We start from the raw sequence: 15,607 nt of genomic DNA, 5'->3' as shown, positions 1-15,607 counted from the left end.
TTGAGCCACACAAGTCAAGATGGTGGTTGCTTCTTCATCTTTTTTTTTTTTAAGATTTGATTCATTCATCCTTAGAGAGCGGGGAAGGGAGAAAGAGAGAAACATCCATGTAGGAGTGGGAGAGATACATCAGTCTGTTCCCTCTCACATGCCCCCACCTAGGGACCTGGCCCCACAACCCAGACACGTGCCCTGACTGGGAATTGAACATGCAACCCTTTGGTTTGCAGGTCAGCATGAAATCCACTGAGCCACACCAGCCTGGGCAGGACATTGGTTGATTCTTGAATGTGCCCTGATCAGGGATCAAATCCACAACCTTGGGGTATTAGAACAATGGTCTAACCAACTGAACCACCCTTCCAGGGCATAATTGGTTTACTTTAGGAGCCTAGACAGCAGAGACATAAAAACACAAACTAAGTTAAGGCAACTTACACTAAATGTGACAAAACTAGATTGCTTTAGATAAGGTAGTAGGTGTGGGGGAGACTTCTCTGAGCAAATATTTAAGTTCAAACCTAAAGAAAACAGGAGCCAGCCAAAAGTGAATTGGGAAGGAGGAGGAGAAGGTAAGAGCTCTTTTAGGCAAAGGAAACAGCAAGTGCAAAGTCCTAAGAAAGGAAACAGCTTGGCAGGATCCTCTAGGGACTGACCAAAGGCCAGAATGAAGAGGATGCCAAGTCGAATCAATAGAGAGAGGACAGCTCACAGGTCACAAACTCAAATGCACAAGTGGGATGACAATATAAATGGAAACTGGTGAGGTATAAGTGCTTACCCAAATAACTGGAGCTGTGGAAGTCCAGTACATCCTCCTCCGTCTACAGAGCCACACATCCTTGTTGCCCATGTCTGCCAGATCTTCTATTTAAGAGACAGAAATCTGAATTTTTAAGGTGTCACCTCCTGATTTTTAAACCTTTGTCAAATTTGTTAAAACCCTGTGAGCCAAACAAAACACAGCATGTCTAATGTAGTCCAAAGGTGAATTTTTAAAGATTTTATTTATTTATTTTTAGAGAGAGGGGAAGGGAAGGAGAAAGAGAGAAACATAGATGTGCAAGAGATACAGTGATCCCCTAACTGGGGACTCAGCCCACAACCCAGGCATGTACCCTGACTGGGAATCAAACCGTCTTTCAGTCTGTAGGCAGGCACTCAATCCACAGAGCAACACCAGCCAGGTCAAAGGCACGTGAATTTTTAAGTGCAAATGGATCACTTTTGAGAGACTTTGAGCTATGACAAGATCTGATTTGTGTTATAATAAGATCATTAAAGCATATAGGCTTGAAATTAAGATCTGAGAAGTATTAAGCTCAAGACTACCTCTCCCTGACAAGCTGTAAATTTCTCCAAGCCAGGATTTTGACCCATTCATGTTTGTTCCTACAATATGCTCAATAGACCCCAGCCACCTCTCTTCCTTGCATCAGAGCTGAGCATCCAGCCAGCTACCTTCTCCTCTGAAACCTATTTTCTCCCTTCTTGTTGGGAGTTCTGTTTACTTCAAGCTTGGTTGCTAAGAGGGAAATCCATTCTTCAGGTTCTCTCATTGTGCTATCACCAAAGACAGCTATGTATGTATGTATGTATGTATGTACAAATACATGCTTTTTATATCCCAGGTTCTATTGCAAATCACTGGGGAAACAGAAAACAGATCAAAATAACTTGCCCCAAGAAGTTACAAAGGTTCAGAATTTAGTTGTTAATTCTGACCCGACTCTGGTTCAGACAGTAACTGGGTGCAGCCTAAGGCCTCTAAAATTGGGCTTTTACTCTTTAATAGGAGGCTTTGCAAAACTCAGCCCTTCTTTTGAGTTTTTCTGCACTGTTCCCTCCATTTTAGGGGATTTAACTTCACCATGGTGAGACTTTTCAAACAGTAGTTATACCAACATCTCAGGAAGGTAACTTGCATTTCTTAATTATGTTGCCTTGGGCACATGACAACCTCTCATCTTTTCCTAATCTCTAAAATGCTAGTAACAACACGTTCTTCTTAACGGTTATGATATTAAAATAAGATAAAGTGTGTAAAGTGAGTGGCACATACATTGGCAAATGTTTGATTCAGTCCCACTCAACAATGTTCCCCTGTAGGCGACATTCCTCACGAAGTTTGGGAAGAATATTTCTGTAGTTCTCTATTCAGTTTTTATTATTTTTTTTCTTTTTTAGTATTTGCTCTAGCACACACTTAGCCATCCACAAAAGCGACTTGAGTAAAAACTGGCCGCGAAGGAGTGCCCCACTCCATCATGAACATCCTTTCAGAAAATGGTGCTTTGGGCCTTGGGTTCCTGGGCAGTTGTACCTTTCAGAACCCCCACGGAACTCTCACATCCTGCCTGCTCCAAATGGTTCATTTACGTAACTACGGCCAACCTAAAATTTTGGTCGTTATACCATAATGCACTCTTCCCCCCTTCTCAACTGCAGGAGAAAAGGGAGTCGGTTAGTTTTAGAACAAGCAGCGATTGGCCTGAAAAATCCCGCCTCCTTTCTCAGAAAAGCCTATCAGCGTTGCTCTTTCTTTGAGCGGCAGCTCTTTAGGAGCCAATAAGTTCTGCTCTCTCAAAGGAACCCGCCCTTCCCTTGTGTTGTTGCTCGGCCTCTTGTCGAAGAGAATGAGGACCAAAGCCTCCCTACCTCCAGCCTAGAGGCGGGTGTTTGCGTCGAAACGTGACCTAGCCCCGACCTTAAAGGGGAGGGAGAAGAGGGGGCCGGGCAGGGGCCCTTAAAGTGAGACTTGCTGGTGCCTGCCCCTTTAAGGGCGGGGCGTCCGGACAACTGAATCCCAACCTCAGATTACCCGGAGTTTCCGTCGCAGGCTGAGAGGAGAGCCTCTTCGGCTGGGTCCGGGTGTTTGGCGGCGGCGGCTTTATCCCCGCTCGTCCTCCCCGGGCCCGGAGACACCCCCGCCTCAGTCATGCTGAGCAGAGTATGGAAGCAGCTGACTACGAAGTGCTGTCTGAGCGGGAGCAGCTATTCCACGAGCGGGTCCGTGAATGCATTGTGAGTGCGGGACCCGGGCAGGAACGCTAGGACCAAAGGGAGGAGAAGGACGAGTGTCGTGGGAGAGGTTCAGGTCAGAGTACGACTACCTGGGCTCAGAGCGCCTTCAGACTCTGCCTGGACCAGGGCCCTTTGTTGCTACAAAGGGCCCTGGCCCTACCGAAGGACCGGTGCCCCAGCTGGTGAACCACTAGGTGGGATCAGCTGGGTAGCTGCGCGGTAAACAAAGCCTGTGGGTTTCCGTCCCTCCCCTCTACACGCCCCTCCCGCTCCCTCCCTTCTGTCCCCACCACCTCCCTGGTTGTTCTGAGTCCTTCGGGATCTGAGAGTCTGGTGAGTCTGCCCATCTTAGTTCGAGAGGGATGGGTTTAAGAGAGGGCTTATTTGCATATACTCCCCTCCCCCAACCTCAACTGATGTTTGCTGAAGGGGGCCTTTGGTGGGGCTCCCCCTTTGGAAGAAGGAACTCTTGTTGGGGTGGATTTTACTAAGTAGAGATGGAGAACAACTAAAGTCCCCCCAACCCCATCACCACCCCTTTATTGTTATTTGTTAGGAACCCTGCGAGGCCAGGTTTCTAGCTAGCTACCCGGCCATTTAGGGATTTCCCCTGTACAGTGGCTCCTCTCAGTGCTCTAGAGGGCACCTGGCTTCCTTCCTCACTCTCTGACTGCCCCCTAGAGAGTCAGCGGACCTGCCACAGCGACGGGATTCCTCGGTTCTGGGCAGTGGGCACCCAGGGGCGCTTAGGAAGTCGAATCTTCCTCAGGCCTGTTTTGAACTCTTAACCTCTCCACAGTCCTCTCTCCTTTCTCCTAAGTCTTCCTCCGGAGCTTTCCATGGTAGCCCTCTCTTCCATATACTTAGTGGAAAGGAAAAGGGAACAGTTTGGAAGAGTAGAAGTGTTACTGAGCGGGCTCATCCTTGGTTTTCCCCGGCTGGGCTCTGTTCTGCCCTGGGCAGCCTCGGATTGGAGGAGGGATAAAGTGAGCCAGGACTTAACTGGATCTGTCCTTATCTGTGAGGACTGAAAAGTAGGAAGTCTATCAGTCCAAGTGTAAAATGCCTTATCTACTTTCAGGACGCCTTTCTTACATGTCCCTTAATGAGTAGTCCCACATGGTGAGGTTGGGCATATCATAGAGGTTTGCCCAGGCCTTGAGACACTATATGGCCAGAGGCCCACATTCTTAGAGAACAGGGAGGGATGAGACCTTGGACAGAGAAGCAGTCCTGGTTGTCTCCCCCATCTTTAGTCCCATTACTGAGGACATCAATGCTGGCCAAGGGCAGCTTGAACGCTTCTGGTAGCTCCTCCACCTGACTCCCATTCCCTGTTCTAAAGAATGAACTAGCCTCTGCTGGAACTGGGTGGAACTTCAGCCTGACCTTTTGAGCCCTCCTGCCTTCCTGGCTATTACGCAAGCCAAGGGCACAGCACTAGGCTATAAAAATTCTACAGTTACTATCTGAGTGGCTCATTCTACTCTACTTCCCTAATGTCAAAAGCTACAGCTTTGTCCTAGACCCATGGCTCTCCTGGGGTCTCTCTGACTTCTTCCCTCTCTGGTTAGCTATGTGCAGAGTTTCTGTGAGGACTGGAGAACCCACAAGACTGATCCTGTCTTAGACTACTTCAGATGCAATACTTTCTCTTCTTAAGACTCCCTGATTGTGAAGCCAAACTGAGCAGTAGCCTCTCCCCTTAGAGATAGCGGCTTACCTGGGGTAGGGTAGGGAGGCGTGCATGTGCAGAGTATCCTGGCCAAGTCCTGACTTAACTGTCAGTTGGAGGTCCAGTCACCTAGAGGCAAAGGACAGGCCTTGAGAGGCCGGACCCTAGAGATGGGAAGTCACTTGAGGTAGGAACCAGGGATTGACAGCCTTTAAAGGGGCTGATGCTGACTCTAGAGACTTTGTAGATGTTGGGTCCAACTAAGTTTTCCTCTTAAGGGCAGAGTGTTAAATGAGGCTCCGGTTTGACCCAGAGCAGACCTGATCTTTCAAGGTCCCTGGAGAAACACTGTAGAAGTTTTGACTTGATCTAATAATATGATTCCTACTTACTCTCTGCTGGAGCTTGGGTCAAGGTGGCAGTGGGGGAGGAGGTGAAATGTGGGAGGAGTGAAGTGTCAGGACAATGCAGATATCCCTTCTCCCCCATCCAGTCATGTGCTAGAACCCTCTGGTTCTGTGGCCTGTTTCAGGTATGGATTTATGTGCATCTTTAGTTTTTTTCTGCCCATTTATCAACCAGTGTTCAGCCATTGCTATTTTATCCCAGGAATACCCTTGTGGTGGCTGTCCCTTGCTGTTTCCCCAGGCGCATGGGACAGCCCCTGTCTGTGGCTTCTTAGAGGCCCCTGAGGCCCTGACTAGAGGAAGTACCAGGGAGAAAGATGGAAACCCTGGAAATATGGAGACTTTTTGAAGAGGAATTGATCCCATAGAGTTAACAGAGAGGCCACTGGGGCTGTGGATGTGCTGGGGGTTAGAATTTCTCATCCCAGCTCACGCTCTGCCACAGATCTCAACACTTCTGTTTGCGACACTCTATATCCTCTGCCACATCGCCCTGACTCGCTTCAAGAAGCCTGCCGAGTTCACCACAGGTACCTGTGATTTCCCTCCCTTCTGCCTACCCTCTGCCAGTGTTCCCGTTGCCATGGGGCCAGCCTCAGGAGAATGGGCCGGTAGTGCCTGCTGGGAAGGGAAAGGTGGCTGTTCTGGATCCTGTGCCTCTTCTGCCTCCCTGTCTCCGCAGGGGAGCGCAGTGTGGTATAGTGGAAAGTCTAGATAGAAGTGTCCATAACTGAAAAAGCCACTTGGCAAGTCCTGTAACTTTTCTGACTCTCAGTTTCACCCTCTACAAAGTGGGCCTAATAATCCCTACACAGTGCATTGTCATTGTGTGGACCAAACAAGCTGGTTAATATAAAAGCCCTCTGTAAACCTGAAGTGGGCAACTGCAAGGCGAATGTTATGGCGGGCACAAGCTCTGTCACCACCTCTCCTAGTACTCCCAGATCCAGGACCAGAGACCTCTTTGACCACTGGGACCCCAGGACCTGGTGGTGGTGGCCTTTCTCTAGATCCAAAGTATGCTCACATTGGAGCTTTCCTTTCTGCAGGCATTGTGTGACTTGTCAGGGGATGGCATATTTGTCCCAGTTCCTGGCCCCAGCCTGTCCTCCCCTCCAGATGGCTTCATGAGCCCCCACCAAGAAGGCAGCTACTCAGTGGAATTCTCCTGGGGACTTTTTCTGTGGATCTCCCTTCCTCCCACTCACTGTGTTTCTCTTTGCTGCACCCAGCCACTGATGTAACCAACCTCACAGACCAGTTGTTTACGATATGTTGAGCTTACAAAGAGGAACCTGTGATAGGAGACGTCATGGGGAGGGAGGGAAGTGAGGGAGTTTCTAGCCTGTACTGTCTCCTGGGACCGCTGCCACCTTGGCCAGAGAACATGTTGTGGGGTTCATAGCATGAGCTCTTCCAGAGCCTCCTGTCCAGCTCTGCCCCCACGAGTGAAGGCCCTTCTTTCGGGGGCAGGAAGGCACACAGGGACACAAATGGTTCCCAGAGCTGCCCACTGATGTCCTGCTTCTTCCCCATGCTTCTGTTTCTTATAGTGGATGATGAAGATGCCACAGTGAACAAGATTGCGTAAGTGTTGCTGCCTGAGCACCTGGCACCAGTAGCCTTTAGAATCTGAGATCTAGTGAGGTTCTGGAGCTGGCGGAGAGAGTGGGGTGTCACAAAGTAAAAAGAGAGTTTCTGCTTCCACACCATTTCTGGCTTCTTCCGGCTTTACTCCAACCTGGGGACGCTTGGAAAAGCTGCTCTTCCTGTCTCCCTGGTTAGTCCAGGAGCTTCTGGGATCCACATGGCCAGGAACTGTCAGCTGGGACCTGAGTCACCAAAAATGGCTTCAGCTTGGCTTCGCCTCCCAGCAGCCATTGGGAAGGGAGTAGGGTAGGATGAAGGCTAATGTAAACAGGGGATGGGGAAGGTGGAGCCCCCCACCCACCAAAGGGAGGGCATGCTTGATTCTTAAAGGGTAGCCCTTGTTCCAGGCTGCTGTTATTCACTAGCAAGTATAAAGAAAAAGTAGAGATGTCCCCTCTGGGTCAACAGATTATAAGAAGGCAACCTTCCCGCCTTGGTTGACCAAATCAATAAAAGTGTCCCTTCTTTTCAATGGATGTCCCTTCTTTTCATAGCCCAGGACACAGACCTTGGCTATGAAGCTGGGTTTTAGCTCCCTTTTCCCTCTCTGTCCTAGTGCCTTGTATAAGGCGTGGCCATACAGGGTGACCCTGCTATTATGTGGGCTGAAGAAGGCAAGCTCAGAAATCCACATCTCTGAGCAAAGAAGCCAGGCCCCAAAGGTTGGCATCATGCCTGGTGCACCCTACAGGCATGTGTGGGAGGATCACATTCTTGGGGACAGTCTGGGCAAGTGAGCCGGCAGGTGACCAGGTTCCCATGAATGCCTGAGATATGCCCATCACATATGTCAAGGCTTCCCTTAAGGTAAGGGCCAGGATGGGGAAGTAGTGGGTAGAGCCCCAGCTGATGGCTCCTTCCCTCTGTCTGTCACTACTATAGTCAGTTCCAGGAGAAACCACAGGTACTCACAGGGATGGACAGGGCTTTTGGGCCCAGGGAAGTGTCAGAGCTAACCAAGGGCACTACCTCTTCTCTGCCCAGGCTCGAGCTCTGCACCTTTACCCTGGCAGTTTCCCTGGGTGCTGTCCTCCTCCTGCCCTTTTCCATCATCAGCAATGAGGTGTTGCTGTCACTGCCTCGGAACTACTACATCCAGTGGCTCAATGGCTCCCTCATCCATGGTACGTGGCTCCTGGTTGCAGCTTGGGGTGGTGATAGGGGGCAGAAAGTATTAGGCAGATACAGACAGCCTTGGATTCATCAGTCAGAATCACCCCATCCGTGGATCCTTGATATATGGTCAATTCCCAGAGGGTTGGGCCCCCTTTCCTGACCACCCTTGCCTTTCTTTTTTTGCTCTAGGTCTCTGGAACCTTGTTTTTCTTTTCTCCAACCTGTCCCTCATCTTCCTCATGCCCTTTGCATACTTCTTCACTGAGTCTGAGGGCTTTGCCGGCTCCAGAAAGGTGAGTGAAGCATACATCAGTCAATCCAGGAGGGAAACAGTTCCACTAAGATGTTTCAAGTAAAGAGATTTTTGCAGAGGTATTTTCAGAGTTGAGACCAAAAAGGAGTTTGAGATGCTAATGGCAGCAGGAAGTCAGTACCACTGTAGGCTTGTGGGAACAGAGGGAAGAAATAGCTTCTGGAAGCCACTGATGGTTGATGCTGGGGATGTGCAGCCATCCAACAGAGGAGTAGTTGGTCCTTTCCATTGGGCAAGCTGAACAGAAACCCCAAGGACAAAGGGCTTCTGTGATGCAGACCTCAGGGGTCAGCCTGCCAGGGCACGACAAGGATAAGGAAAGGACCCAAGGAGGAGGGTTACAAAAAAAGAATATCCAGGATAAGGGGTGGCCCCAGATTATGGGGTTGGAGGACAGAGATCTAGCAGAATAAGAGGGCTACGCTTTTTCCTGTCTCCTGAATCCAGTTCTCTGGTTCCCCCAGCCAGGCTGCTTTCCCCAGTGTTTCATTCTCTCCCTGCACTGCCTAGATGTTGGGATTTCTCTGTACTCCATAACTGTTGCCTTCTTCCACAGGGTGTCCTGGGCCGAGTCTACGAGACGGTGGTAATGTTGGTGCTCCTCACCCTGCTTGTGTTGGGCATGGTATGGGTGGCATCAGCCATCGTGGACAACAAGGCCAGCAGGGAGTCACTCTATGGTGAGAGGCCGGCTTCCTTCCCACCCTCCAGGCTGAGTGACTCTTCAGTTGGCTGATGTTCACCTGCCTGAAACAACTGTATCCCTCCAAGATGGAGAAAGTTGGGATCATTTCAATCATTACACTGAAGTTTCGAAATGATGGGCTTCAGGCCAAATCTAACCTGTAGAAATGTTTCATTGGGCCCATGTGACGATGTAAAAATATATACCAGTCAGTTGCTCACATGTTAAAGTTGGGAGGTTTTACATTTATGTCCAGATCTCTGGCTTTGCTTGACAAGGCTGAGGATCTGGCTACACTAGTCCCTGGTGACTGCAGCTGAATAGCCATCGTGCCCTTTAGGCATGGCTTAGGCTCTCTGGTTTGCAGTAGTGCCTGCCACTCCCTCTTCTGCTGACAAGGGCCAGATTTCCTGATTTGTATTACTGTTTTATGTTGTCTCTGAGGTCTTTCAGTCCAGTAAGCAGGAAAGAGATGGGTTGACAGTACTTCTTTCACCCACAGACTTCTGGGAGTACTACCTCCCCTACCTCTACTCTTGCATTTCCTTCCTTGGGGTCCTGCTGCTCCTGGGTAAGTGCTCATGGTCTGGGGGAAAATGGGAGAGGTCCTTGGGCCAGAACCACCAAGGGCAGAAAGAAAGGGAATGGAGGGATGGGTGGGGGAAATGGTGGAGAGAAGGGTCTGGCAGGTGACTGGCTTCTGTCCCTACAGTGTGTACTCCGCTAGGTCTCGCCCGCATGTTCTCGGTTACTGGGAAGCTGCTGGTCAAGCCCCGGGTATGTAGTACTCCTTGCCCTTTGATCCTGCGAGGTGAGCTTCCTGCAAAGCTAAAGCCAGACAACATTGCAGAGGGCCACGGCCTTTGTTGATTCCTCTGTCCTTCACTCCCATCATCTGGAGGGGGTTCCTAGACATACAAAGCAGAACACAAGGCAGCCAGGAGGGATGGATAAAGTTGCTGACCACAGGGTGATAAATGAGGGGTAGGGGAAGGAATGGGACTCCACAACCCCAGGGCAGGATCCTCTAACTGTGAGTCCCTTTCTTTCTGCTGCTCTAGCTGCTAGAAGACCTGGAGGAGCAGCTGTACTGCTCAGCGTTTGAGGAAGCAGCTTTGACTCGCAGGATTTGCAGTGAGTTGCAATTCTTCCTAGGTGGGATGGTGGGCGTGGCTCAAACAGGGGCAGCACCATCTTCTGTGCCCTCAGATCCCACCTCCTGCTGGCTGCCTTTGGACATGGAGCTACTGCACAGACAGGTCCTGGCTCTACAGACACAGAGGGTCCTGCTGGGTACGTGGGTTGGTAGGGATGGGGATACCTGGGTTTTTCCAAGGAGAGTAGCCCTTAGTTCCAGGCCCTTGCTGACCACTTCCCATTCCTGCACAGAGAAGCGGCGGAAGGCTTCAGCCTGGCAGCGGAACTTGGGCTATCCCCTGGCCATGCTGTGCTTGCTGGTATTGACGGTGGGTACGCCAGCCTTGCGGGGGAGGGAGTGGTAGGCCTTCTCAGGGAAGAAGGAGGAAATGCAGGGACCTGGTTATCCTCAGTAATAGTAGTTGCCTCTCACTGAGTGCCTACTTTGTATCTTACCCTTTGTTGAGCACATCAATCCCCATTTTGTGAATGAAGAAACAGAGAAGTTAAGAAGTTTGCCCAAGGCCACACAGGGCCACTGAGTAGTTACGCAGGTTTGCTCTGTGGTGAAAATAAGGGTTAAAATCCAGTCTATCCCCCGACTTGTTACAACCTGGACTTGGGGATAAGTCTTACCAGTCTGAAAGAAGAGATCCCTTTTTCTATTTGGCTTTTTCTTTTTCTTTCTTTCCTTTTTTTTTTTTCTGCAATCCTTCCACCTGGAGAGGGTGTACCTTATTGTATCCTCAAAGGTTCTCTGTTCCTAGCACTAGCCATAAGTAGCTTCCATACAGCTACTTAGAAACTGAAAATGTTGGACCAGAGTGTCTGTTCTTAACATTCAACTCTGGGTACAGCTATGGGTGGGGGCAGATGTGGAATGTGTGACCTTGTCTCACACAGGGCCTGTCTGTGCTCATTGTGGCCATCCATATCCTGGAGCTGCTCATCGATGAGGCTGCTATGCCCCGGGGCATGCAGGTACTGGGCTTCCCTTCCACCACGTCTTTTTGGGGCCTGAGAAAGGCTGGGATGAGGGGCCAGAAACTAAGGCCAGAGGGAAGGCTGAGCACTGGGTGGTGCTGATGGTGGAGTGCTCCACGGTGACACTGCTTCATCTCTCAGGATGCCTCCCTGGGCCAGGTCTCCTTCTCCAAGCTGGGCTCCTTCGGTGCCGTCATTCAGGTCATACTCATCTTGTATCCTTCTGGAAACCCACCATTGCTTCTGTACACTTACTCTGTCCCCTTTGGGACTCTGGACAGGACTGTGGTAGGAGTGGGGGGTGGGGGGCAAGTCTTCACCAACCCGAGGTTCACAAAGAAAGAAAAGACTTGCTTTTGAAAGGAGGGCTGGGGTAAAGGGGTCCTTCCCTTTGAGATGAAGCATTAATCCTTGGCAGCCAGCCAGTTCTTCCCTAACCCTAGTGGCAGTTACCTGATGATATCCTCGGTCGTGGGATTCTACAGTTCACCACTCTTCTGGAGGCTGCGGCCCAGATGGCATGACACAGCCATGACGCAGGTAGCTGGGTGGGAGTAGAGGAGGTACTCTGGGGGCATGCGTGAGGGCTAGGTACTGGCGGCTCTGCTACCTCACCTCCCCTTTCCTTACTCCTTCACAGATAATCGGGAACTGTGTCTGTCTTCTCGTCCTAAGCTCAGCACTTCCTGTTTTCTCACGTACTCTGGGTAAGTAACAAAAGAAGATAAGGGGAATTGGCTTTTTTTGAGTACCTATTGGTGCTAACCTGGCACTTTATACACATGTTCTCTCTAATTTCCACAGCAACCTTATGAGAAAGTATTGTCCCCATGATACAGATCAAGAAACTGAGTCTCTGAAATGCTTAGGCTGATTTAACAGTAGTGTTACTTCAAAGCTCATAATTTTCCATTTGCTATATATCACATAGCCTTCCCCGTTTTTAAAAATTGTGTTTAAATTTTAAAGGGAGGGAGAAGAGGGGAAGAGAAACATCAGTGTGTTACCTCTTGTACGTGCCCCAGCCAGGAACTGAACCTGCAACCTAGTTATGTGCCCTGAACAGGAATCAAACCCACAACCTTTTGCTCTGCAACATGACGCCCAAACAACTAATCCATACCTTCCCCATTTACTGCTGTTTGTTTTAGTGAAAAGGTACTACTTATCCCAAATCTTCCTTTGTGCTGGATCATCTAATTTTTAAAATGAGGCACAGAGAAGCCAATTGACTTACCCAGTTGTACAGCTAGCCTAAGGCAAGGCCAGGTCTCCTTGTCTCAACCTTTGTCTCCTAAATCTCGATCCAGTGCTTTTTACAGATACCAGAGCATTAAATAATACGTTCAGTTCAGCCATCTTTCTTTATTTAAAAGATGATTTTTAGAGAGAGGAATTGACAGAAACACAGAAGAAAAACACCAATTCGTAGGTTCACTTATTTATGCATTCATTGGTTGATTCTTTTTTTAAGACTTTATACAGAGGGGAAGAGAGGGAGAAAGAGAGAGACAGAAACATTAATGTGTGGTTGCCTCTCATGCACCCCTTACTGGAGACCTGGCCCACAACCCAGGCACATGCCCTGAGTGGGAATCTAACCAGCAGCCTTTTGGTTCACAGGCCAGCACTCAATCCACTGAGCCACACCAGCCAGGCCTCACTGGTTGATTCTTGTGTGGCAAACACAAGGCTCACCGGCTGAATCTATCCCTCCACCTTGTTTTATTCAGCCTGGCACCTTGTTTCTACCTGGCGGCAGTGCCAAGCTTCTTGCCCCTAGTTAAGGAGTAGTTAGATTTACACAGTCCTAAAATTACATTCGGCCTTTTGAAGGCAACCATGAATGAGGCTGATGGGGCCCCCGGTGAAAATGAGTTTAACACCCCTGTTGTATGGTATATTGGGACAGTGCTCTAACCAACTGAACTGTCCAACCAGGGCAACTTCTCCCATCTTTAGAGCTATGATCTAGAATTAGCTGATAAAAATGTTAAAAAATATTTTAAAATGTAACTACTTCACTCCAGGGTAGTGTGAGAGTTTCATAGGCACCCCCCCAACTACATCATCATCCATACATCATAAATGATTTAGTATTTAAATTAGCTCTACTTGGGGTATGTTCCCTTTCTTGAGCACACCCATGCTCCCTTTCCTCAGGTGTGTACTGTTGCTTTCTCTGTCCTAAGCTCTAAGAGTTCCCATGAACTTTGCAACCCAGAGAGTGGTGGGCAGCAGCAGTTTTTTCCAGGCTAACCCCCTGACTTTTTTCCAGGCTAACTTGTCTCCAAAGACTCTCTTTTGCCTTCATAACTTCCTTTCCTGACACTGTGACTTCCTTTCCTGAGTCTAGACAGCCCAGTCTGGGCTCACTCCTGTTACCCTTCCAGCATAAGCCTTTCCTTTGTGTCACTGTTCCCAGTTTTTTTTTTTTTTACATCATATGATGATGTTTTATTGTATTTTATTTATTGGATTTATTGGGGTGTCTTTGGTTAATAAGATTATATAGGTTTCAAGTGTATAATTTTACAATACATCATCTGTATGCTGTATTGTGTGTTCTCTACCCTGTCAAGTCTCCTTCCATCACTATTTACCCCCCATGCCCTCTTCTACCTCCCCACACCCCCCAGTGTCCCCAGCTTTAATAAGTATACTCTCAAAATAAAAAAATAAATAGTTCTGTTTGGTTTTAAAATCCATACTCTTTCTCCTGTACCATTTATACTTAAACCATGAGGATTTAGTAGTAAACTAGGCTTGCAGGTCCACCGGTTAGTTCCTGTAAGTTGGATCCATGTAGGAATTGTTTTTAAAGTGGAGGACGGCCCCCAAAATCTTACTTGTGATGATACTATATTATTGTGAAGGGCTTAGTCAGTGTTAAAATAGTGCCTGGCACATATAGCACTTTATGTGTGTTGTCTCATTCTATTCTCACAGTCCCATTATTTTTTCTATATAATTTCATAGTTGAGGAAATTGAGGCACAGATATTTAAGGAAATGCCCCAGATCACGCAATTAGTTGGGATGGAGTTTGGATGTGAACCAAAGCAATCCCATCGGAATCAGAATGTTCAACCTCCACACTGCTCTACCTACTAAAAAAATACTTGGCTGCCCTGGCTGGTGTAGCTCAGTGGATTGAGCTCGGGCCTGCGAACCAGAGGATTGTGGTTCAATTCCCAGTCAGGGCACAAGCCTGGGTTGCGGGCCAATTCCCAGCAGGGGACCCACGAGGTGCAACCATACATTGATATTTCTCTCCCTCTCTCCTTCCCTTCCCCTCTAAAGATAAATAAATAAAATCTTTAAAAATTAAAAAAAAAAAAAAACCCTTGGTGACTAGCTTAAAGGTTCCTGTCCCAGAACAACTGGTGGGCCCAGGGAGCTCTTCGGTACACCTGGAACCAGAGGGATCCCTATTGGAGAACGTGCCATACTCTGGAAGGGAGGTTACAGCAAGCCTAGCTGCTGACACTCTTTTCAGCAGCCAAGAACTGCCCAAAACAGAGCTTGGGAGGTAGGAATAATTTGATGGGAGAGGCCAACCTATCCGTTGCAGTGTTGAGATGTAGCCACCAGGAGGCAGCACAAGCTGGACCCTGAGCGAGGGAGGGGCTGGAGGGCTGGAGGGCCCACTCATCCTGGTCTTTGTACTTCAGGACTCACTCGCTTTGACCTGCTGGGTGATTTTGGACGCTTCAACTGGCTGGGCAATTTCTACATCGTGTTCCTCTACAATGCAACCTTCACAGGCCTCACCACTCTCTGTCTGGTGAAGACCTTCACCGCAGCTGTGCGGGCAGAGCTGATCCGGGCTTTTGGTGAGAGGGAGTGGGGAGCACAGGTTGGTGGGGTGATTGGGAGCTCTCTGGGACAGTGGTCATCCCAGCAGGGGAGATGGCATGCTCTCCACTTTGTTTATAACCTCCCTCATCCATGCATTTTGTGGCATGGTTGTCATCCCAGAGTATGGGCGTATGCCCCACTTTTGACGGCCTTCTCCCTCTCTTTTCCAGGGCTGGACAGACTGCCATTGCCTGTCTCTGGTTTCCCCAGGGCATCTAGGAAGACCCAGCACCAGTGACCTCCAGTTGGGGGTGGGAGGGAGAAAACTGGACACTGCCATCTACTGCCCAGGCCTGGAGTGACACTAGGAGTAGGTGGACCTTAGGACCTGAAATCTGAGAGGGGTGGGTGGCAGAGAGGAGCTGAGCACTCTGCACTGTTGCATAATCTGAGCCAGAGTTTGGGACCAGGCCCCCCTGCTTTTTCAGATTTAACTATGGGCCTCAGCATGGGGTGGGGCTGGGTAACTGGGTCTAGCTCCTGGTCCCAAATCCGTTTACACATCAATCTGCCTCACTGCTATTCCGGGCCATGCCCGTAGCCATGTTTACATGATTTGATGTGCAATAGGGTGGGGTGGGGACAGGGGAGGGACTGAGCAGGGGCAGACTTGGGAGGTAGATTGTCTCCCTTTGCCTCTGGCCCAGAAGAACCTAAGCACTGTGCTATCCTGGAGGGGCTTTGGACCACCAGAGATATGAGGGCATGGGGAAGAAGAGGCCACAACCATCAGCAATAAAGTCGATCCCAAGGTTT

The 15,607-nt window shown here is 49.3% G+C and overlaps 1 protein-coding gene and 1 long non-coding RNA gene across 4 annotated transcripts in view; one reads left to right on the top strand and one right to left on the bottom strand.

Moving 5' to 3' along the window:
* LOC119042378 (uncharacterized) overlaps positions 1-2,911 on the bottom strand; it is a 16,246-nt gene extending 13,335 nt beyond the window's left edge. Inside the window, exons 1-2 of the long non-coding RNA XR_005081218.2 lie at positions 2,822-2,911; positions 782-867 (exon numbers count right to left, since the gene is read on the bottom strand). This is a non-coding gene — a long non-coding RNA (uncharacterized LOC119042378). The remainder of the gene's footprint in view (positions 1-781; positions 868-2,821) is intronic.
* LMBR1L (limb development membrane protein 1 like) lies at positions 2,624-15,607 on the top strand. 3 transcript variants are annotated; one of them, XM_037136074.2, is made up of 17 exons: positions 2,626-3,024; positions 5,552-5,636; positions 6,660-6,693; positions 7,741-7,880; positions 8,062-8,165; positions 8,742-8,865; positions 9,373-9,441; positions 9,583-9,647; positions 9,932-10,004; positions 10,080-10,163; positions 10,260-10,336; positions 10,911-10,988; positions 11,133-11,206; positions 11,441-11,531; positions 11,632-11,698; positions 14,665-14,826; positions 15,022-15,607. In XM_037136074.2, the coding sequence occupies exons 1-17, from the start codon at positions 2,953-2,955 to the stop codon at positions 15,087-15,089; spliced, it is 1,467 nt and encodes a 488-aa protein (XP_036991969.1). In that variant the 5' UTR covers positions 2,626-2,952; the 3' UTR covers positions 15,090-15,607. The 3 variants fall into 3 exon arrangements, with proteins under 3 accessions (XP_036991960.2, XP_036991955.2, XP_036991969.1); XM_037136065.2 differs by having other exon boundaries at positions 2,624-3,009; positions 9,932-10,163; XM_037136060.2 differs by having other exon boundaries at positions 2,625-3,024; positions 9,932-10,163.

This window comes from Artibeus jamaicensis, unplaced genomic scaffold (assembly GCF_021234435.1).
Source record: "Artibeus jamaicensis isolate MK-2021 breed Jamaican fruit bat unplaced genomic scaffold, CSHL_Jam_final contig_233, whole genome shotgun sequence".
NCBI lineage: Eukaryota > Metazoa > Chordata > Mammalia > Chiroptera > Phyllostomidae > Artibeus > Artibeus jamaicensis.
Note: the sequence above shows the minus strand (reverse complement) of the source record. Positions and strands in the feature narration are given on the sequence as shown.

Excerpts from the sequence above, each read along its gene's own strand:
- LMBR1L (XM_037136060.2), top strand. The coding sequence starts at position 2,953 with ATGGAAGCAGCTGACTACGAAGTGCTGTCTGAGCGGGAGCAGCTATTC. Across the intron at positions 11,207-11,440 it reads ATTCAGGTCATACTCATCTT|TTACCTGATGATATCCTCGG; the intron begins GTATCCTTCTGG and ends CCCTAGTGGCAG. Across the intron at positions 14,827-15,021 it reads AGAGCTGATCCGGGCTTTTG|GGCTGGACAGACTGCCATTG; the intron begins GTGAGAGGGAGT and ends TCTCTTTTCCAG.